At 41.7% G+C, this 21886-nt stretch overlaps 2 protein-coding genes across 12 annotated transcripts in view; one reads left to right on the top strand and one right to left on the bottom strand.

The window, feature by feature from the left end:
- The window catches only part of DNAJC1 (DnaJ heat shock protein family (Hsp40) member C1), a 115151-nt gene extending 103109 nt beyond the window's left edge, over window positions 1-12042 (top strand). For all 5 annotated transcript variants that reach the window (XM_028749773.2, XM_028749775.2, XM_028749771.2 and 2 more), the window contains 4 exons: window positions 3341-3460; window positions 9148-9196; window positions 10188-10678; window positions 11827-12042. In XM_028749773.2, the coding sequence (XP_028605606.2) occupies window positions 3341-3460; window positions 9148-9196; window positions 10188-10678; window positions 11827-11895 (729 nt within the window). In that variant the 3' untranslated portion in view covers window positions 11896-12042. The remainder of the gene's footprint in view (window positions 1-3340; window positions 3461-9147; window positions 9197-10187; window positions 10679-11826) is intronic.
- A 430-nt stretch (window positions 12043-12472) lies between these two features.
- Window positions 12473-21886, bottom strand: part of MLLT10 (MLLT10 histone lysine methyltransferase DOT1L cofactor) — a 117495-nt gene continuing 108081 nt past the window's right edge. For 6 of the 7 annotated variants that reach the window (XM_028749764.2, XM_077936852.1, XM_028749768.2 and 3 more), the window contains 6 exons: window positions 20057-20245; window positions 19552-19640; window positions 19081-19436; window positions 17246-17348; window positions 15287-15484; window positions 12473-14019 (listed from right to left, as the gene is read on the bottom strand). In XM_028749764.2, coding sequence (XP_028605597.1) covers window positions 13975-14019; window positions 15287-15484; window positions 17246-17348; window positions 19081-19436; window positions 19552-19640; window positions 20057-20245 — 980 coding nt within the window. In that variant the 3' untranslated portion in view covers window positions 12473-13974. The remainder of the gene's footprint in view (window positions 14020-15286; window positions 15485-17245; window positions 17349-19080; window positions 19437-19551; window positions 19641-20056; window positions 20246-21886) is intronic. The other variant, XM_028749765.2, reaches the window with a different exon arrangement.

Genomic DNA, 21886 nt, shown 5'->3' on the forward strand with positions numbered 1-21886 from the left:
TGCTTAACTATTGGTATGTTGATTGTAGCCCCTGGGGCTCAGAAGTAATATATAAGTTAGGCCTGGCATTATATCTTCCAGATAGTGAAGGAATTTGTGTTTGTAAGGAAGGAAGTCGGGAAGTTTAATGTTTTGGGTATGTGTGCATCTCCGCCTCTGCATCTAAAGGGTTCAAGGGAAAGTTGCAATCTCTCTGTCTCTCATTTTATCTCCTCCTCCACAATCTTGTGAGAGAAGCTGGGGTGGGGGGAAGAGAGTGAACTGCCCAAGGCCACTGACTGAACTTTGTCTGAGAACGGCTTTTCTCTAAAATATTATGAGCTCAGCACATGGGACTGCTTTTATGCTCAGGGCTTTTGTGGCAGGGATCTCCTCCCAGGGTCCTCACACATACCGCAAAAGCCACTCTAGGGGTTGTATCCCATAATAAGTCCTGTTCAAGTAGACGAACTGGAACTAAGGAATGTGGCTGATGCAGATCCATTGATTTCAGTGGATCTGCTCTGCGTATAATTCAGTTGGGTACAAACCCTGTAAATCAGAGACCCTCTGAAGTGACATCCTGCACTCTGTGATAAGCAGCAGCTGCGAGGAGAAATTGGTGCAATTCCAAAGTATGTTGAGAAGCACTTTAGGTGGAGACGGGAAGCTATGTCCCTCTAAGAGTTGTTGACCACTGCTGACCTTGGCTGGGGAGTTGGAAGTCCAACAATGTCTGGAGAGCCATGGGATTCCTATCCCTGACTTCATGTGTTGTTCTTCAAATGCTGGCCTCTGATAGTACCACCTAACTTTATTTTTAACAGTGTGGATCTGCTTGTCACTTAACGTTTTTACTTGGAAAGGCAAATCTAACAAAAAAACAGTCTTGTCCGCTCAATATTTGTGCCAAGAATTCAAAGTGGGGAATTTTTCATTCATTTGAATACACTAAGTTTTAAGTAATGATGGGCAGCTAATTATTAGTGTTAGGAAACTAGGCTGCAAAGCCTAGTCTCTTGTGTTCTTAATTGTCGTCTATGTGAAAGACAATTTGTGGAATTGTTCCATTTCCTACTATCTCCCCACCGTTTCAGATTGTTCAAAAGCTTTGCAGACTTTCACACTATTAGACTTATGTTTGGCTATGTGGTATTGAAAGCTTTTGATAGAAAGAAAAAGAAAAAACAGTTTCTCCCTGTTCTTTTGTTTTTACACTGACTTCTCGGAACACTTATCTCCGCTTGAAGAAATGCTGAATAGCAACAAGCACACTTGACATACTTTCTGCCAACTCCCCAGGTAATGGTATAGGTCAAGATCCAAGAGCCACATTCCTAGCTCAAGGGACCCTGCAGAATTTCAGAGTCTCCCTTTCTGACAGCATCAACCCCTTCCCCCCTCCTTGCCCCCAGCCAAATCTTATAGCAGCTTCACAAACCCGATATAGTGCAAATTGCTACAGGAGCAGTGGGATGTTCGAAATCCCACCAAGTACGTAATAAGCCATTGTACACATCTGAAAGGGCTTTTTGGATCCTGGCCAACAGCACATGATACTTGGGTAGTGAATTTTACATTAAGTATCTATAAGTGCCTCTTTCCGGGGGGGGGGGGGGAGCATGGTGCAACTGAAAGCTTTATTACTTGCACTGGAAATTAGCTGCCTTTCCCTGATCCAAAGCACTGTTAGTTTCCCACTGCACCACACACGTGTGTGTGTGTGTGTGTGTGTGTGTGTGTGTGTGTGTTTCTTTCTTTCCTCCTCCCCAGAAAAAAGTACATCCTTATTGATATATACGCCTGTGTGTCTGTGTCTCCATCCACCCACACAGCCGGTCCTGAATTATTATGGTTGTACAAAAAGTCGTACAGATATGATTTTCAGCATTTGGTGAACAAAGGCATGCACGGACACAAAACAGGGGATGATTGATAAAATCCTTCCCACTATTGGCTATTATTTACTGCTTCTTAAGCGGCAGGCTGTATATTTATGCCAATTTATCTGCTTCAGGGAGCATTCTTGATAGCAGGACAAAGTGAATAAAAGTAGTTTGCTTTGCAAATGAATGCAAATGGCAGAGCCTTTGGGAAGCCTGTTAAACAGGGGCAAGGCACTCTGATTAGGAGTGAAGCTGCCATTTGGACATGGTGAAAAGAGCACGCTTGAGCCATTGATTGGGGGAGACAGTGAAAAGTCAGGGAAGGGCCCCGTTTAAGCTTGTGGTGGAGCAGGCGGACGTCAGCATGGTTAGAGCACAGTGGGAGAATGACAGGCAGGATTAGTGTCAGGGAGAAGCTTTGCCGTAGCTGTGGAGATGGTCTCTGGGGTCATTCACCTCTGAATGTTGTTCTGTGCTGATGGCTCTGTAATGCAAACTGCTTGGTGCCTGCCTGTTCATTATCGGAAATGGTGATTAGGGGGAGGTATTTGTCATAAAGGGCTCTTTTTAGAAATAAATAGAAATGGGAAGCTGTTGCTTGCTGCCCGTGCCAGTGCAGAGGAAGCCTGGTGCAGATGGCCTTTCTGATGAGAAAAAAAGGGGAAGGTGGAAACAGCTGCTTGCATGTGAATGAATGTTAAGGCTTCTCTATATAGAGCCCCTGCGCTCCAGCTTCAAGATTTGGGGGCTTGATTTGTCATTTTAAAAAAAGAAGAAATTGGAGTTTGGGTTTGCAATTGAGGGAGCATGTGTATTGGTCTCTCTGGAAACAGCTACCTTGCCCCTAAATGTGCTGTGCTCAGGAGCTATTCATTCCAGGTGCTTCCAATAGATTAACCACCAGAGGTTTAAGCAAACGTTGGATGGCCATCTGTCATGGATGCTTTAGCTGAGATTCCTGCATTGTGAGGGGTTGGACTAGATGACCCTTGGGTTCTACAATTCTGTGGTACTATGACCACCTTTCCTTTTTGGAGAAAAATCTAGGCAGATTTGTTACACCATTAAAAATGCAACAGTGCAGTAGTGTATTGGATTGTGTGATACACACAACCACAAATCCAGGGTCTTTCCTAAATTCACTTCTCTGGGGATATGGATTTTATGCACAATTTTGTCATGTTAATACCTTAAAGCATCTGTCACTATTAAACATGTTGCATTTGTAGAATTTGTGTGCGCCCGCATGCATGTGTGTCCAAATCATTATAAATAAACTAGACCTGCCAGGTATATGTGTTCCTCTATTCAACAAGCAAGAGTAGGAAGTATTAAGCAAGCTATAAAATAATTGTATTTGCAATGAACACCCTTTGCATGATTACTTTGCTTTAGTCTTGTGCTCCGTGTCTCTACCCCCTCCTGCCACAGACAAACCCTCCTTGTGTAATGAATGTTCTTCAAATGTTTTACAGGCACCGGAATGGACGGAAGAGGACCTTAGCCAACTGACAAGAAGTATGGTTAAGTTCCCAGGGGGGACGCCTGGTCGATGGGAAAAGATTGCTCACGAATTGGGTCGATCAGTGGCAGATGTGAGTTCACTCGAATTTGCATTGTATGGACAAACCAGAACAAGACAGGCAGTGTAGAAGCCAGACATAGATGGGGTCCAACATTGTCTTTTGAGAGAGGCTGCAATCCTTTTAGGACCTGGAAGTGAACCATTAACTAACTAAGCAAGAAGCAGATGTCAGCTGGTCCCCCTGCTCCACAATTAACAGCTGTAACTGATCAGCTATATGGGGATTCTGGCGCTTAGAGACTCAAGCTACTGTAACCCGATAACAGAAAAACAATGCCAGTTTTAGGCTTTCTAGTAAACCCTCTTTGCTGGAAGAGGACATTTGTGAGACTTAAGTAAAGATAATATTTCTGGTTGGGCCAACCCCCCCCCCCTTTCAAAAAACCCTAAATGCAGATCAGCTAATAGTGTTTAGACAGGTGGTATCCATTAATTAAGCTTGGGATCTCTCTCTCTCTCTCTCTCTCTCACACACACACACACACACACACACACATAAAATGATGGACCTACATCCCAACACATAATACGGTGATGTGTAAAATGACAAATTTAGCACTTTGTGAGGCAAAACATCCACTGTTGTTTGTTTTAAAAATGGACTTAAGGAGTTATATTTTTTGAGTACTGTTCTGGGAGAGAAGAAATTGAATTCTCTTCAGTTCAGAGGCATCAGGGAAAGAGCATGAAAATTAGTTGAACCTCATCAATGGTACTTGGCTGTTGTCACATCTGGGCATTAAGAACATTATCCCATTGCTGGGAGAAGAAGCTGACCACTTTGTGTACCACTTTGTGTAGCATTGATCACTGTCCCACTAGGGACAGTGTCTCACTAGGCAACAAGTTCTTTAAGGAAGTGTGTCTCCTCAGAGGTTGAGGATGAAAAAACTAGTACTGATCCTGAGAGTTGGTGGTTTGAACATTAAGAACATGGGTAGTTGGGTATACAATAGGCATGGTGAACTGTCTGCCTAACATGAAGGTTGCAGACAACCCAAGATACAACCCAGATTTTCAAGGAGCAGTTGTCAAATGTGTCCAGACCACTGTAGTTGCTAACCTTGTGGCAGACTTGTGACTGTGTAGTCAGAACAACACGGCTACCTATCTGTGACTGTGTAGTCAGAGTTCACTTTGTCTTTCCAGGGATGATAAAGACCAAGGGTATTTTGAAGGAACATAGGAAGCTGCCTTATAACGAGTCCACTGGTCCATCTAGTTCAGTGTTGTTATTACTCTTAATTATTATTTTTATATTGTTGGTTTTGTTCAGTATGATTGAAGCCTTGTGGCACACTGCGTCAGTGCGTCTGTTAAGCAAAATTTGGATGGTTTGAGCGGACCCAGTGTTCGCTGTGGGGAAGATTCCTGCATTGCAGGGGGTTGGACTAAATGACCCTGAATGTCCCTTCCAACTCTATGATTTCTATGAAACTGATAAGCAGCAGCTGTCCAGGATTTCAGGCAGGGTGTCCCAGGCCTCCCTGGAGATGCCTTGCTCTGTCACTGGGCTTTAGCCCTTCCCCCCAGTTATAAAACCAACCCTCCTTTTTTCACCTGGCTTACGTTAAGTCAGCTATAATAATCTAAGAATTGCTTTACTGGAGCACAACCAAAGTCCATTGAATTTAGACATCTCCCCAAACAATGGCCAGCCAGATGACTTTAGGAAGCTCCCAGGCAGCACACAGTGGTGGTAAGGATCCCTCTCCAGTGGCTGGTAATTGGTGATATTGTGCACTTGAATATTTATTTATTGGGCTACTGTTATCCCACTTTATAGCCCCCAGAACCCTCTCAACGTGGCTTAGCAAAGAGTCTGAAAATTGCGCCCAGATCTAGTACAGGAACAGAAAATGCAGGTGCCTGCATGGAACCAGGGTCTCTCTGGTAGCCTTTTCTGATGTCATAACAGGCAGCTGCTACCACCAAAAATTTCTAAGGAACTGAAATGGAGGTCAGCCACCGAAAGTTGCTCAGCCCATGATAGAAGCAGTTTTCTACTGCTGGAAGTTGGCAGTTGCCAGGCAACAGCTCCAAGTAAGGATCTCTGAGGAAGTAAAGAAGCTCATTCAGCTGTCATGGCTATCCTTTGTCCATTTGGCCATGACAACAAAAGCCTATGTTCTAATGGTTTTAACATTAAAAAATAATAATAATGTGTGTGTGTGTGTGTGTGTGTGTGTGTGTGTGTGTGTGTATACATACACATACGTGTATGTGTGTATACATACACATATACGTGTGTGTGTGTGTGTGTGTGTGTGTGTGTGTGTGTGTGTACACACACACACACACTGAGCCAGACCATTGATGCATCTAGCTTTGTATTAAATTCTACTGACCAGAAGCGCCTCTCCAGGGTTTCAGGCGGGGGCCTCTCCCAGCCCTACCTGCAGATGCTGGGGATTGAACCTTCTGTATGCAAGGCAGATGCTGTGTCACTGAGCTACGGCCTTTTCTCACTGTCCACCATCTTAGGCTGTATTTACAGACAGCAGATCACATAATAAAACTTTTCTGGACTATGGGTGGTTTTTTTGGGGGGGGTAGGTGAGTCTTGTGGCTAAACAGTCCACCATTGGAAAAAATCTAACTGCACACACTGTGCTGCAAAATGGTTATAGACAGTGCTGTTTTTCTAGGAAAAAGAGGTCCCGAATTCTCCATGAATACCTCCCTTATTCCCTTATCATGGCAATGGTGCTCACCTGAGAGGTGCCAGAACTGAGTTCCAGTGAGTTCCCCCTGGGGACGAAAGCCCTGGTTAAAGAGGATGTTGTTCACTATATGGTGTTATTTATATAAAGGTCTTTATGAACAATGTCAGTCTTGAGTTTGGCTGCAGGAAAAAAGGTCGTTAACATGAAGTGAATTGGGATGAGGAATATTATGTTGGCTTGTGTTCTTCTCTATTTGTGTTAGCTGCCAGGAAATTGAGAGCCAGATTTGTTGCTTGTTTGTTTATGGCTTATAGATAAATAAATAAATAAATAAATGGTTACTACTAGTAGTGCATATAGAAAAATAGAATATTAGGGAATATGTTGGCTACAGTGCTTCCCCCCCCCCCCCCATACGACTTCTGTAGTGAAATCCGTAAATGAACTATGCATTGTGTACCCCTTCCTTCTTTCCCGAACCTTTCCTGATTCATTGCACAGGTTCAGCATGGGGAGCAATTTTTTTTTTTTTGCACTACTACTTTTTCCAAGCTGGTTAGATTTTTTAAATGAGGTGTATTCGGATTTTAAGAAGTAAGTAATTAGCTTCTCTAGCTTCTGAAGTAGTATTTTACTCCAAAACAATTTTTCATCAGTGGCACTGGAGCCTGTTCTCCTTGTTCGGTCATGTGAGGTGTTTTCTTTCCCTTTTTCTTGTTTTCCTGAACCTTCTCTCAATTTGTATGCATTTTTTTAAAAAGTATCCTGCCCAATCTTAATAAGATGATTAGTTTTAGTAGTTTTACAGTGCCTTGGTGTGAAATAAGTCAGGTAACCACTTTATTAGAACCCCCCCCCCCCCCGGTCAGCTTAGATCTCCTCAACTCACAACTTACCATGTCAGCTCGATTGTGAGAAATAGTCTCAGGAATCTAAACATTTGAAGCAACTGTGTAACGTCTAAGCCGCTTCACCTCTCCTTTCAAAACAAAGTCCAGACCAAAAACAAAAATCCTCTCAAACCAATCAGTATAATGGGATCACATTTTTATTTGTAAGTGGAAAGATAATGCAGCATTTATTAAATTACTTTCCTGGTTTGGGCTTGTGGTATTAATTAGATTTGTTTTTGTCAAGCGTTTCGATTATGAAAGGGAAGCCTTCCAGTTCTCTTTAATCAGAGTTCCTGCCAGCTGACCCGGTTACCTGTACCAGCACCCCACGTCTGCCTCCACACATCTGTTCTTTGACCCGTTTCCCCCTTGTTGGATTTTTGGCTCTCATTCTTGCCCTCTTACTACTTGAAGAAATAATTGAACATTCTTCCCCCACCCCTCCTAAACACACTCCCCCCACCCTTCAATGGCTGAGCTCTCCCTGGTTTGGTTAACGAATGGCTCACTTGTTTCAGGCTTCCCCAGCAAGATGAGCTCCTTGACAACTGGCTATACTGACTGGGGCTGATGGGAGTTGGAGTCCATCCACATCTGGATGGCCACAGGCAGTGTGGTGTAGTGGATACGGAACGTGGAGCTTCTGTTAAAGCTTATGCATTGTTACAGGTTGAACCTATGCAGTCAGAAATAAGCACTCCTGAATTGGAAACATGCATCTGAATATGTATTTATTGGGCTACTGTTATCCCACTGAGAGCCCTCTCAACGCGACTTACCAGAGTCTGAAAATTGTGCTCAAATCTAATACAGGAGCAGAAAACGCCTGGCATTTGTATGGAACCAGGGTCTCTCAGGGATCTTTTCCTGGTGTCATAACAGGCAGCAGCTACCACCAAAAACTTCTAAGGCACTTGTGAAAGGTGCCTTGGGATCATGGTCATTATTTTTTAAAGTTTTTTAAAGGACGCTAAAAATTGTGAAAACAATCTGGTGTGTGTGTGAAAAAGCAGACTCCTAGTTGTTTATTTTCATGTGGTTATTTCACTGTAAGTTTTTCAACTGGCAGCAAAGAGCTCTCCGGTTCCATTCACATGAAATAATATCATTTGCTTGGCTAAGAGGATGTAAACTGATGCTGCTTTGCCTCTGCAGTCACTAATCTCTTATATTCAGGTTGCAATAGCAGATTGATGGGGGATTTGCTGCCTGCATGGAGAAGGCCCAGGTAGGCAGCAAAACAACAATGGGCAGGTGGGTAGATAGGAACACACTTTTCTAATTAGTGTGGTGCTTGGCAGTGTGAGGTAAAGGGGGTGCAGTTATAAAAACATCCCATATGTCAAAGAGAAGATAGGGAAATGATTAACTGCCACTGGGCTGTCTAAATTTGAGCTCATGAGTAGAAACACACTACCTTTTAACTTCTGTCACCATGAGGTGTAAACGACCCCAGATCTGTGTTAAACATAGTTAGATTAGTATTATTTGAGGGAGAGATTGTCTAGGGAAGTGATCCATGAAGAGAAACTGATTGCTGGTCTTCGGTTTTCTGTTAATTGTTTTCTATTTAAATAAGAGTTTATCTTAAAGAGCACTGATTAACCTGTATTTTTGAAAAACAGTATACAATTTCATGCAAATCATGATGCTGTCCCCCTTTTTAAGAGCAAGGTTATGAGCATCATCTGGGTGAAATAAGGAATCTTCCTCTTTTTCCTTTCTTATTGGAGTTGGAGCCCTTTGGCCTATAGAGAGAGCCAGTGTGTTGTGGTTGTTTGTTGACTGACTTGTTACACTTATACCCCATCCTTCCTTTTAAGCAGCTCGGGGCAATGTCCACAATCCTGCCCCACCCTGCTTCTCATCTGGGAGGATTGTTCGCAGTTTTGCTTGCAAGACATACACCAGAGTCCATGTTTATTTAATAAAATATTTATTGTAATTATATATCATGTACATTGGGCTTTTAGAATAGCTGAATAGGGATGGAAATGTGCAGCTGGTCTCCGTCAATAGTTCTGGTTATTGGTATTCACTGGACTCTTTGTCTTGATCAGTTTTCTTTGGTGTCTTCTTTTAAGCCATCTTACAAAACATATCTATAAATTAAATGCTCTCTCTTCCTTCCTAAACAGGTCACCATGAAAACCAAACAGATTAAAGATTCAGTTACGTGCGCTCCTGGTAAGTTTCTAGTGCTTCTGTTATTTGTTTCTTGATGCTTAGAGCATAATTAATCTGTGTTAAGTGAGATTGGAGTACATTCAAGCTTAAAAACATTAGTGCCTTGATGAATCAGATAGTAGTTCAGTATTCTTTCCAGCACCCAGCAGCAACTAGGTGAACCTCCACAAATCCGCCTTTCCTCACTGCCCGCATTCTGCCCACCCCCATTTTGGGACAGATCTCCCCGGCCAAACTTTTTTTAGAGAATACGAACTCCTGTTCCAGCTATAACATTGCCGCCATGCAGGGTCTTAGCTTGCTCCACCAGACTCATGGTATTGGGAAATGGCAATGCATTCTCTTCCCATCCCTTATCCCTGCAATGACCTGGGAGTTGAGTGTTCAACTCAAGCCATAATGTTAGAGTGATATATCTGCAGAATGAAACCTCGCAATCCTTCCTCCATAACTTTGAGAAACTCGCAAGAAACTTGCCTCTTCTATAAAATGGCTGCCTCTTCTATAAAATGATCCAGGCAGAAAGGGACTTGTATATATGCCCTTATTAAGTGGATAATATGAGGCTCTACCCTTCAGTGGTTAGCAGTGCAAAGGACACAGAATAACTAAGGGTACTATTAGCAGTAGGGGCAATGCAGTTCATTCATTTCAAACCAGTGGAAATTGTGCAGTAGCAGGTGCATGTTAACAAAGGAACCAGAAAACAGTGCCAGATGTTTTAGCATCATACCTAATTGATGCTATTTCTGGATTGCTTAATTCAGGTGTGCCTACCATGGAAACAAAGGAGGAAATAAAAACAGAAGCCCAAATTCATTATTTTTATGAACTCTTGATTTTTGAGTAGATGTATCAGATTTTTTTCAAGGGTTGACTCAACAATTACTTACTGGGGGGGGGGGGTAACGGTTGCAGAATAAGAATACTATAGGATCAGTTTCCCCTTCCCTGGCTTAAATCATGCTGAAAATGATGCTTTTTCCAACAGGTATCGTTAGGCTGTCAGAGCTGAAAATGTTGGCCCAAAACTCCAAATCCAACAAGGCCAGTGTTAACCTGTCAGATCATATAATCACTCAGCGGGAAAAAGATGAGGAAGACCTGGAGGAGGACGTGTCAAAGTACAGTTGTGACCCAGAACCAATAGATATGGCAACAGCAGATCAACAAGAGACTGCGATGACTGAAGCCAGACACCGCAGGAGGAAAACAATACCAAAGGGCCCTGAAGTGACACCCCCAGTGATGAAAGAGGCAGCAGAGGACAAATGTAGGGGGAAGCGCCAGAAGGACTTTGACACTGCAGATCAAGAGGAATATAGCGACGAGGAGGCCAGAAAAAGAGAGAGATGCCGCAGTTCTGAAGACTTGTGGACTCAGAATCAACAGAAGCTTTTGGAGCTGGCCTTACAGCAGTATCCAAAGGGAACAGCAGAACGCTGGGACAAGATTGCCAAATGTGTTCCAGGGAAAACTAAGGTGAGGTCATGCTCTCGTGTAGGGTTAAAACACTCTGCCGTTGGGTGTGGTGTGGTACACTAGCTAAAAGCTGAAGCCGCCTCCTTGATTCTACCAAAAGTTGAATCTGAGGGAGGGAATACACTTCAGTTTATGTTGCTGAGAATGAGGTGTTGCATATGGCTAAATGCTGTAGCTGCTAACATGCAGCTCCTTTCAAGGCAGGGCTTTTGGAGGTTTGGGCTGGTTCTGTATAGCATTGCTTCTAAACTGGTAAAACAGTGACGTTAGGTCCAGTCGCGGACGACTCTGGGGTTGTGGCGCTCATCTCACTCTGTCGGCCTAGGGAGCCGGCGTTTGTCCGCAGACAGCTTCCGGGTCATGTGGCCAGCATGACTAAGCTGCTTCTGGCAAACCAGGGCAGTACACGAAAGTGGCGTTTACCTTCCCTACCTTCCCACCGGAGCAGTACCTATTTATCTACTTGCACTTTGACGTGCTTTCGAACTGGTAGGTTGGCAGGAGCAGGGACCGAGCCCGTCGCGGGGATTTGAACCGCCAACCTTCTGATCGGCAAGTCCTAGGCTCTGTGGCTTAACCCACAGTGCCACCCACATCCCTGAAGTTAACATAGTGAGGCCCAATGTTAGTTTCTGGCATTTTGCTTTTTTGGGGGGGAATTCGTTACTTTTATTGTTTTTCCAAACAGTTGCTGCTTTTACGAAGTCCTGTTGGTCCGTTAGAAACATTTCAAAATCCACTAACGTGAATTTTATTTTATTAAGGTTATGCAAAATGCCACATGAATGTGAGCAAGGTTGTTTCTTTTAGATAGAAATAGAACTTTTTGCATAGTTTGACAGCCCACAGAAAGGGAGCAAAAACAATTGGTGTGAATGTGTTGGTTGGTAGAAACAGTGAGTCGGTAGCTGTGAAAAGTGGACTTGAAATCTCTGCAAGGACCTGGGATCACTCTGTATGGCAACTTTCCCCATGGAATTGTCTCACTATGGACACATTTACACTGAGAAATTCCATAACATGAACTATTTAGGATATTTTCCCCATTGTCAGTTTTCCAGAAAATGCCCCTTTAAATTGCTAGCATACTTTTTCATTTAACAAAAGTGAACTATCCTTTAATCTCAATTCTGCTTCTCTGCCTGCAGGAAGAATGTATGACTCGATACAAGTTGCTGGTTGAACTCATACAAAAGAAAAAAATGGCAAAGAGCTGAATGAACATTCTCAAGAACTTTGCTTACCGAAAATGGAGATATTTTAAACAACATATGCAGTAACTTGTATTTTTGTACCTCAGTATTTCAGTATGTCATGTGCCTTAGTAAAAAATAAATCAATACATTTTATGCCTTCCTTTAAAACTTGTGCTTATAAGATCAATGGATTTTTCCCCCAAGAAAAGTAAGTATGTGAGAACCGATTACTTAAACCTATTAGTAAAACATGGCCTAAAAGCACCCTAAATCTGTAGTCCAAAATCTCTACAAGGAGGGATGATCAACGTGGTGCCCTCAAGCTGTTGTGGGACTTCAAGCCACAATAGTCAAGTTTGGTGAGAGCTGTGGTTCAGAATAGAACATTTAGTGAATATTCCCATTTTTTAAGTGTGCTGCATGGGCTCCTACCAGATACAGCAAATCAGGCGAAGCTGGAACTTCAGATGCCGACTTTAAAACATGACTTCTCATTCACACACATAACGATGTGTGTAATACAATCCAATGATAAGCACATCATTAAAAAACAAAACTGCAGTTGGAAGAAATAAGTTGGGTTATGTTTACAACCATAAACAATATTAAAATTTATTAACCAAAGCTTTGTACATATCTTATATAAACTTGCAATTTTACATCTAGCAAAACAGCAACAATTTGTACAAATTGTTACAGAATATTAACGAGTGGTTTAAGCAAATTAAACCACACTGATTTACTTTAGTAAATTATCTACAAAAGTGATTTGTGACTTTTTAAAAAAATTCCCATGAACATATAAAAATAAATTATTATTTCATTTTCAATTAAATCTACCAATTAGAAATATTACAAATCAAAATATCCACCTTATGAATTTTCCACAATACAAAAAACTGTCACAAAACCTTATTTACAGAAATGAGGTAAGAACTGTGCAATGTTTAACCAAACGATATTGCAGAAACAATAGGTTCATCCAATTAAGTACACAGTGTAGGTCTAAAGTATACTTGAGTATTTTCCACTAATAATTCACACAAATTCAGATTAGTGGCCATTAAATCCCAACCTCAATCTATGTTCTGCTATACTGCATAGTCATACCATGGAAATCAACTATTCAAAGTGAAAATATTTTTTTTTAAAAAAATTCCACCCGTTTACACCATTTCCTCAGAAATGTGAAATTCCTTTTCCCCCCCCCTTCTTTTTTTGGTAATTTATTAGTGGAAAGCAACCCAGGTAACAATTTGCCTGAGCTATCTACAGTGACAAACACTTCTCATAAAGGCAGATCAATGGGGACGGCTGCTGGTGCAAGGTTGAGCACACTGACGGCTTTCACAAAGACTTGTTTAGTGCATGCCCAGCTATACAAAGCAATTCCAACCCAATAGAGGTAAGCAACAGGCACTTGGGTTAATTCAAATATTACCAGAACATGAGTTGCCCTCTCGTCTGGTAAGATTTATCATCTTTGAACTGATCTGTTTTTTTCCAGCAACCTTAAAAAAAATCCAATTGAGCATTAGCCACCATTAGTCATTACTTGAGACTTCTTGCTTTAGCAAAACATCCATTAAAGTTAACTGGGGGTGGGAGTAAAAAGTTTAAAACCTGGTCCTTTATTGGGGGGGGGGGGACTGGTACCTCTTTAAAAAAAAAAACACTGGTGTTTAGCTAAACAGTAACAACTTGCCATTGGCAGATACTGCAATTTGGCTTGCTTTCTTCAAACAAGTAATGGATCTGGAACAGGCAGGGACAGACAGTCTGTTCATTAGCACTCTGGTATGTTAAAAGGCTACTAGTTCAGCAGCAGAAGTCAAACAAATGGCCCAAACTGACAACTCTAATATGCAAAAATACTTTAAAAGTTCCATGAAATTGGAAGAAAACAGTTAAGGTTCAGTGCAACAAAAAGCAACAAGGTCAAAGCCTTACAATAAATGTCTTCAGGTAGATTCGCTTTTCCAGTGTGCAGTTAGCTCCTTGTTGCATTGAGTCATACCTGCAGAGAGTCTGCAACTTGCAAACTGATGAAGTGCTCTCACAGCAGGACACATAATTCTCATGTTTTTATTTCTCCAAATGTCAATTCTTTTCCGGTGCAACTGGTCCACTTTTATCATTGAGTCTCTGGAGACGAAATCAACATGTCATGCCAGTGTACAATTGTGTCACATTATCAGGGTGTTTTTTTTAAAAAAAATATTATAAAACAAAATGGTAATGCATCAAAAGAGAGAGATGTTTTGTTGTTTTTATGTATGGCAAAACTTCCTAAGGTTGAGAAGCGACATAAAAGGATGACATTTGGTCTCTAGCCTGCATTCCCCTCACTAAGGGGGGGGGGGGACCACCACCTAAAAGCTCTCATAAGCTGCTTCTGGATTCAGCCAGTTTATGTTTTCTCCACAGTACACAAAATCTGAATTAATATCTACAGGATTTTTAGGAAACAAAGCACACATTTCATTATGAAATAATGAATGCAGATGTATTCACTGTTTGTTTACTTCTACTGTTCCAACTGAGAAGCAGCACCTTTACAGATAGTTTGGGTTTGGTATGTGAGGAAATAAGGGGGGGGGGGATACTAAAAACGGCCTTTCCTATTTGTTTCTGTCACTAAATATCACATTCAATGAGTTTTGGGAAATATGCAAATAATTTGCAATACTGATTAATTGATCAGGTAATTGCTGATTGGTTACTAACTCTTTAAGATTGGTGGCTAGCCCTATTCAAAAGCAGTGGTTAATTACTAAGACATGAAGGTAATGTTATTGAGCCAAGTCCTATCAAAGGAACAGCTTTCACAGCTTTTCTGAAAAAATAAATTTAACAGTGAAATTTAGAAAGCTAGACAACAGTAATGGGCAATGCCAACGCAGAAAGATGGTTCTTTCCTCTCTTGTGCTAATGTTCCAGTGCTAGAGTTCACTATGCTGTGGGTCCTCCAGTAGTTTATTAAAAAGTATTGTAACTAGATGGTGCTAAAAGTGCAAAAATACCCCCACGGCTGGTACAAAGCAACAACTAGCAGCATGTGGTCGAAACACAGCAATGGCGCACACACACACAAGTGCAACTGTAGCAACAAATGCCCTTGCTGTCCCCTGGAAAAGTAGAAGAGCTGCAACATTATCCTAGTGAGGGGTGAGCTTGAAGGCTTTACTAGGCAGGGACCAGGGGGTTCTCATTCTAAGGACTGGATGCCAAAGTAGATGTGACAGTTCAAGCCACTCATTTCAGTCATACCCTTGTAGCTGAACAGGATTTCCTCTCCATTTAATCTTTAATAGAAACATTTCCCTTGGGGTTGGTATTTTTAACCTTACCTAGTTAAGACCTTCTCCTGCACTTGAATTTGCTTATAGGAGCAGTACACGTATGTACTTACCGTTACTTTTTGAGCTGTGTTATCCCCATGAATGGTAAGGAATGGGTTACTCGTAGCTGTATGAAGTGGGGATGCCTGATTGCCTGCCAGCAAGTTATTGATGGGAATCTGTGTAGCTCCAGAAATCTGCAATTGTTGTACTTCAGGCTGGTGGTGTTGCTGCTGAACTAGTTGATACAGAAGAGCCTGGTGCTGTTCCTCAAGTACAACGGAGAAGGAAAGTTTTAGTCATTTTATGGGAGAACACGTTTCTTCTTGCATTCAGAAAAATGAGTAGCCAAAACTGGTGAAAACTAAACTTGTGAGTGAAGTAACTCCTCCCTTATCCAGGATTTACACACACTTTTTTGTAGTTTAGATTTAAAATGACTGTAGTTGACTTTTCCACAGCTTCAAGGCAGAAGAGCAGCCAGAACTAGCCTCTTAAAGCTGCTGTTGTTGGAGAGGTCCCTTGCCTGCTCAGAACTAATGTTTTGCCACAATTAAGAGCAGAGCTTTGATACAGGGAAGTCCAGTTCACATCCCTGCTTAAATATGAAGCATACTGGCAGGCACTGAATAAATTTATTGCAAGAACGAAAACACAACTTTGAGTAGACAAGTGGGATGCAGAAACAAAGACGTGAACCAGGAAAAGCAGAAAGTCATGCTATGGACTACAAATCTAGGGGAGAGAAAACTTTAAAGGGTAGTGCAACAGAGATATCTGAAAGCCCCTGTCTTCTTCCTGACTAAGCCAATCTAAGAATCCAGTATACATTTTCTTTCTCCTTTTCAACAGAGTAGACTTTGGATGTACAAAAGCATTTGTGTCAGAAGCTAAATTTAAAAACTTCTTTTGGAGAACTAACAGGCGGCAGGATCTAGTAAGCACCTTTCTAAAGAGCTATAAGATAAAACATTACTTGTGTATCTGTCTTCAGTTGATACTGGATTGTGAATGTAAATGATTGATTAGCTTCAGGGTGCTTATAGTCTACCCCCACATCCTGGTACCCCGTTCAAAAATGTATGCATGTGAAAGAGTACACAATGTGCCTGCAAGTTTGTATGTCTACAAATCTCTCAGGAATATCTTTGCCTCTTATTTTGTACCAATGCCATAAACATCTTTCAAGCTGAAGAGAAATCCTTCCAGGTTGAAGCATGTTGTAACAGTTCTACAGTAGCAAAAGAGGTTGAGGAGACCATCTCCTCTTCCAGTCTGACGCCCACTCCACTTCCTGTGGAGCAAAGTGAGCCAGCCCTCTGTTCTCCAATAAATGGGAGATAGTGACGGGTTGGAAGGAATGGGACAGGCAAAGCCATGGGTGCACTGTCTTTGCTCTTCTAGAGTTATGGGAGGCATGCATGGCTTATGTGGTGAGTTGTTGGAATTACATTTGTTCCAACATCCACATCTGTACAATTGAAGGTATGGTTGGCCCTTGGCAAAGAGGTGGCAATTTTGTGATATGGCTGGATGGTGCCTTGCATGCCTCCTTCCAGCAAGTCCTGCAGCCAAGCTGGTGCCAAATGTATTGCTCTGCTTTCCTTTAGACCACAGAGAAGCTGAGGGGGGTCTTGTCATCTCAGAACCTCCACTCAAACACACACACCGCCCAGGCCTGCACCCGGGGGAGGTCACTTCAGTGCTGCTAACACAGCAGTTTGACTTTGCTTCGATTTAGGTGGTGCTGTTTTTTGCAGAAGTCCTTTTGATGATACCTCAGGCACCAAAATGCATCTAGCCATCTACTTCTCATCCAAGATTCTGAACTGCTTAAAGCTCAAGCAGCCTTTTGTGCTTCTCTTAGAGAAACCTGTAAAAACGGTTCTATAATTTTCCCTGGGTCCCTCTCTGTGAGCAGCTTTTTGAAGCTTGTGACAAGATTTAGAACAAGACCCAAACTAGCTACATAAACATCAACACTTGCCCCCGAACTCTGGAAATAAAAGGGACGATAAAAAGAGACTCACTGGTGTGAATTGTTGAGTATTCAGTAACTGCTGAAATTGCTGGTGCTGTTGATGTAGCAGGAGTTGTCTCTGTTGCTCCGGAAGAAACCCAAGTCCAGAAGCACTGCAAATTACCAACAAACTCTTAACTGGAAATGCATTTATCTGGTGAATTAGCTCCTTGATCATTTTTATGGCACTCTTTCAGCAAAAGTTAAAAAAAATTATCTAAAACATTAAATATATGCAGATTAACATGCATGTGCCTAGATGCATTTGATTATACATCCTATTAAAATTATTTTAAAACTTTGATGTATCTTAACTTAGGAAAAACAAAACTGGCGTTCTTGTCATTTCAGATTACATTTACAGATCCAAGTATAAATGCAGCCAAACAAGGGAAGTACTTAATCCCCCCTGAATTCTGAAGACAAATTAGCAGTAGTTCTCCCCCCCTTTTTTTTCATACTTGCAAAACCAAATGCAGGACTTAATCTCACCCACATTTTGCATGCACAAAAACCCAGCGGTGGGAGAGAAAGATGACTTCCTCGTGCTTACTTGCAAGTTTGAAAAAGTACACGCACTCATCCTGCACTTTCTAGAAAAAACACACTGAAAGCTGTTTACAATGGGCAACACAGTCCATCAGTGAACTTGAAGCAGACATGGAGAGTTTCTGTGCCAAGGGTGCCTCTACTGCACTATCAAGGTGCTGCCAGTATGCAGAGACATAGCAGGACTGCCAGCTATGGGAAGTGCAGCTGATGAAACCAGGGCGGAGCACAAGGCTGAGGCCCTGGCTTTATGCTGGCTGCCAGCAGTGCTTGCTCTGGAAAGGAGAACCCAAAACCTGGATGCACCCATTTCTCCAGCATCACCTAGTAAGAAACCAGCACTGCTCCCAGGTCTCAACAACATGGCCTTCTGGGACCGAGAAGGCCAAAAGAGTGGCTGCTTAGTCAAAAGTGTTCCTTCCCTCGCCAATGCAAGACAGATACTTATGGAAAGGGACTGCCTTTAAAGCAATATGCTAAAGAAAAAGACAGAAAGGGCACAGAAAGGTACAGTGAAGAAAAATAAATATGCCAATGCAAAACACAGGATAAATGAAGTTATCCAATACACTGAGATAGATGCTAACCAAACAAGAGTGTTTCATATGGTGTTACTGTTGTAGCAGTCAAAAAAGAACTGAGTGGGAACATATACTTAGAGCATGTGCAGACAGCAGGGGAAAGCAGTCTGCCAAAATGCAAGCCTAGTTCTAGATTTTTCCAAAACAAAGTCTGTCCAGGTGTAAAACCCAGGTGACTGAACAGACGACCAGAAGCACAATCAGCAGAATTGTGTCCCTTGCAGCTAGATATTTCAACAGCCTGATTAACTAAGGAACATGGCAACATGTCATGGAAATAGAATAGCTACATCACATATCCCGTTGTCCAGTCAACTCATGCAGTATAAGCCCCCAAGCTAAGCTGGAGGGAGCATATTGTGGCAGTGCAGACGGTTAAGAGGAGAACTTGGGAGAAAGCATCTAAACTGTGAAGTGACTGTTCAAAAAACAAAACAAACAAGAACATGCACAGATGAACACACACTCCATGCTCAAAACAAAATCATAGAAATTAATCCTATGTTTTAGGAGTCAGCTGCTGCAAGAGAGAATGACTGCTTAAGTTTCCTATTCACATGCAAAAGGAAATTCGAACACAGTAAGGATTTCACTATTTTTAAGCTCTTCCCTCAGTACTTTCAAGAAAAAGCAGTTATTTTAGACAGACTTAAAAAAGGAAGGGGGTGGGAATAGCAAATATGAGCCAAAAAGACAAACAAGAGCAAAGGCTTACCTGCTACTCAGTGTAGTTGGCAGAGGATGTGCTGCGTTTGGTGGCACAGTTGCGTGAGCGAGAGGAGAAGGGTTCTGCGATATTGTGGCAGGAGTCTGAATTACCCCATTTAAAGCCCCAACAATTCCATTGATTGCCAGCTGGTTACCTGGCAGAGCTCCAATTATTCCACCAACGGCGGCAGGAATGGTGGATGTTACAGTTTGCATTCCGCCGGCAAGTGCCCCCACTGTCACGCCATTGACCTGTTGAACTCCTGCGACTCCAGTGCCTTGCTGAGCTGGACTTTGCCCAGCAGGTGGGGGAGTGGAAAGAGCAGAGGAGCTACTGGTGCTTTGTCCACTGGAGTTGATCTCCTAGTGAAAACACAAAGGCTCAGCTGCATCAAACTTCACACAAAAGCAAATAATCGAGATGCACTATTAACCTAGCAGAAGTCTTAGGATGCATGGAAAAGAAAACAAACAGTACCTGATTTAATACAGGAAGGGAATTGTCAGGTAGAAAGGTGCTTCCCAGATGAGGGCTCTTGCTGCTGTTCAAAGAATCAGTGCTAGCAGCTAAAAGCAGGAGTTAAAAACAAACGAGTGTGAGAAAATCTCTGTTTCTGCACCCAAAAGGCATAAAACCTAATTCAATGTGGAAAACTTAAATAAAAGTGAATTAATGTTATATTAAATATATGGACTAACAGTGATCTACTTCTGCTTTTTTTGCTGTTCAATATGAATCCACAGCCAGCAGAAGTACTTAAATTAATTTCATCTCTAAGTTTCACCTGGCCAACATATAGTCTCTTTAAAAGTGTTCTCAGAAATTACTGATTTTACAGGTCAAAATATAGACTAAAAACAGTAGAAACATCCAATTTGCTTCCTTCTCATACAGATAACAGGCAATAGTAAGAGGCCAAAAGCTTTCTGGAAGTTGTGACAGAGCTCTGCATTAAAAACAAAAACGACTTCTGTTGCCTTACCAGCCTGAGCTGAAAATGCATGTATTTGATGTGAAGGACTCGGATTGCAGGTTATTGTTGGGAAAGGAACTGAAAGCTGGGCATTTAGGAGCTGGAGGCGTTCCTTTTTAGCAGTCAGGTTTTTAATCTGTTCTTCTAAGCGTCGGTTCTCAACTTGAAGCTGGTGCAATGACTTCAGCATACCTAAAACTGACCAAAATACAACCAATCAATCCAAGTCCCTGAAGAATTCTAATGAAAGGTGCTATTTCTTAACATAATAACTGCATACATTGTTCCGGCTTGGAATATTATTTTTTTTAAATCTAAGACACCACTAGCAAATCAGTTACTAGAGAGTATCTTTTTACTTCTCTAGTAACTTCTTTTTAAGATACGTCCTTATCAGAAAGACAGGCAAAGCGGTGAAAAATGCTCTAAATTCCCTTTGAAGTTAGGCATGGTGAGAACTACAGGGGTCAATTCATACACATCTGTTTATCCCCATCTCTGCTGTCTATATCCTCCAGGTAACCCAGTGCATGCCTGTGCAGTCACATATTCTGGAAGTCCCAAGTGCATAAGCTTCTTAATATGACACACATATTTCAGAGGACAAAGTCTGACTTCTGTACCCGGCTTAATGCACAAAGAATTTTGTAACTCACTCTCATTTGTCCCTACCAATGGCCATAAACAAATGGCAGTGCACACACTTTCAGTTAACCATCACTTTTCTAAAGGAAAGATTCCGTCAGGAGCATCCACTGCCAAGTAATTGTTCAAGAAAAAGATACTCAGTTTGGGTTGTACAAAAGTTTTAAATGCTATTATGCTCTCACAGAACAGTTTTGTAAAATTTCCTTTTTCTTTTTTTTTTGGGGGGGGGAGGGGGCTGATTTGTTGACTCATTGGCCAAAAAACCTGCAAATTTATGTAATCAATGAAAACTTTTACTCTGTTTTTATTGCTTTTAAATCAACAGACTCCAGCTGCTTTCAATGTCCCTCTAAAGAGCACCCAGCAGGGAGCAGGAGGAACCCTGCAGTCTCTGCCCTCTCCCTGCAGATAAAGCACATCCTCAGCCAAATACCATCTTCTCGACTCTCAAATTTGGATTTTGGGTGAATTTTGGGACTTTCGCATCAGCCCGCATGCAAGATAGTTTAGCGATTAAAACACAGTAAAAGCTACTTTTTAAATTGTAAATTGTACTTGTTCAACGTGACCTCTGGGCCTAATACAGACGCCAGTCTACTGGTACAGGCACATCTGGTCATTTCCCAAGGATTTAGCTTTTTTATCCCTCCTCTTCAAGAACATACAAAGGAACTCTCAGTGTGCCCAAATGAGATGCAATAAGACTTAGCTAAACCTGTCCTCCAGCTATCATGTTTAAAGGATTATCCCTGCATGAATTTCCTCACAATTAGCATTTTTGTCAGGGTACCATTCATAAAAAAAAAATACCAACTAGATGGCACTTCTCTCACTATCAACAACCAGGGAAGCACGCTCAATGTTTTCTTGTTAATTGTTTAAAAATATTAATTTTGCCATTTCAAATATTTAAATGCTTGGATTACAAATAGAAAATCGCTTCTCAAAAGGGGCTCAGGCAATCATTTAGACCACATATATAAATTATTATTATTATTATTATTATTATTATTATTATTATTATTATTATTATTATTATTAAAATGTTCCCACATCTGCTGTAACCCACTAACCAGATCTCCCTGGTTGTCAAGGTTCTGGAGCAAAATGTCATTGGCCAACATTTTAGGCAAGCATTTTTTCATTCCAAAATGGGGAGAAGCTGCCAGAACCATGTTTAAACACATTTAA

This window comes from Podarcis muralis, chromosome 12 (genome assembly GCF_964188315.1).
Source record: "Podarcis muralis chromosome 12, rPodMur119.hap1.1, whole genome shotgun sequence".
Taxonomy (NCBI): Eukaryota; Metazoa; Chordata; class Lepidosauria; order Squamata; family Lacertidae; genus Podarcis; species Podarcis muralis.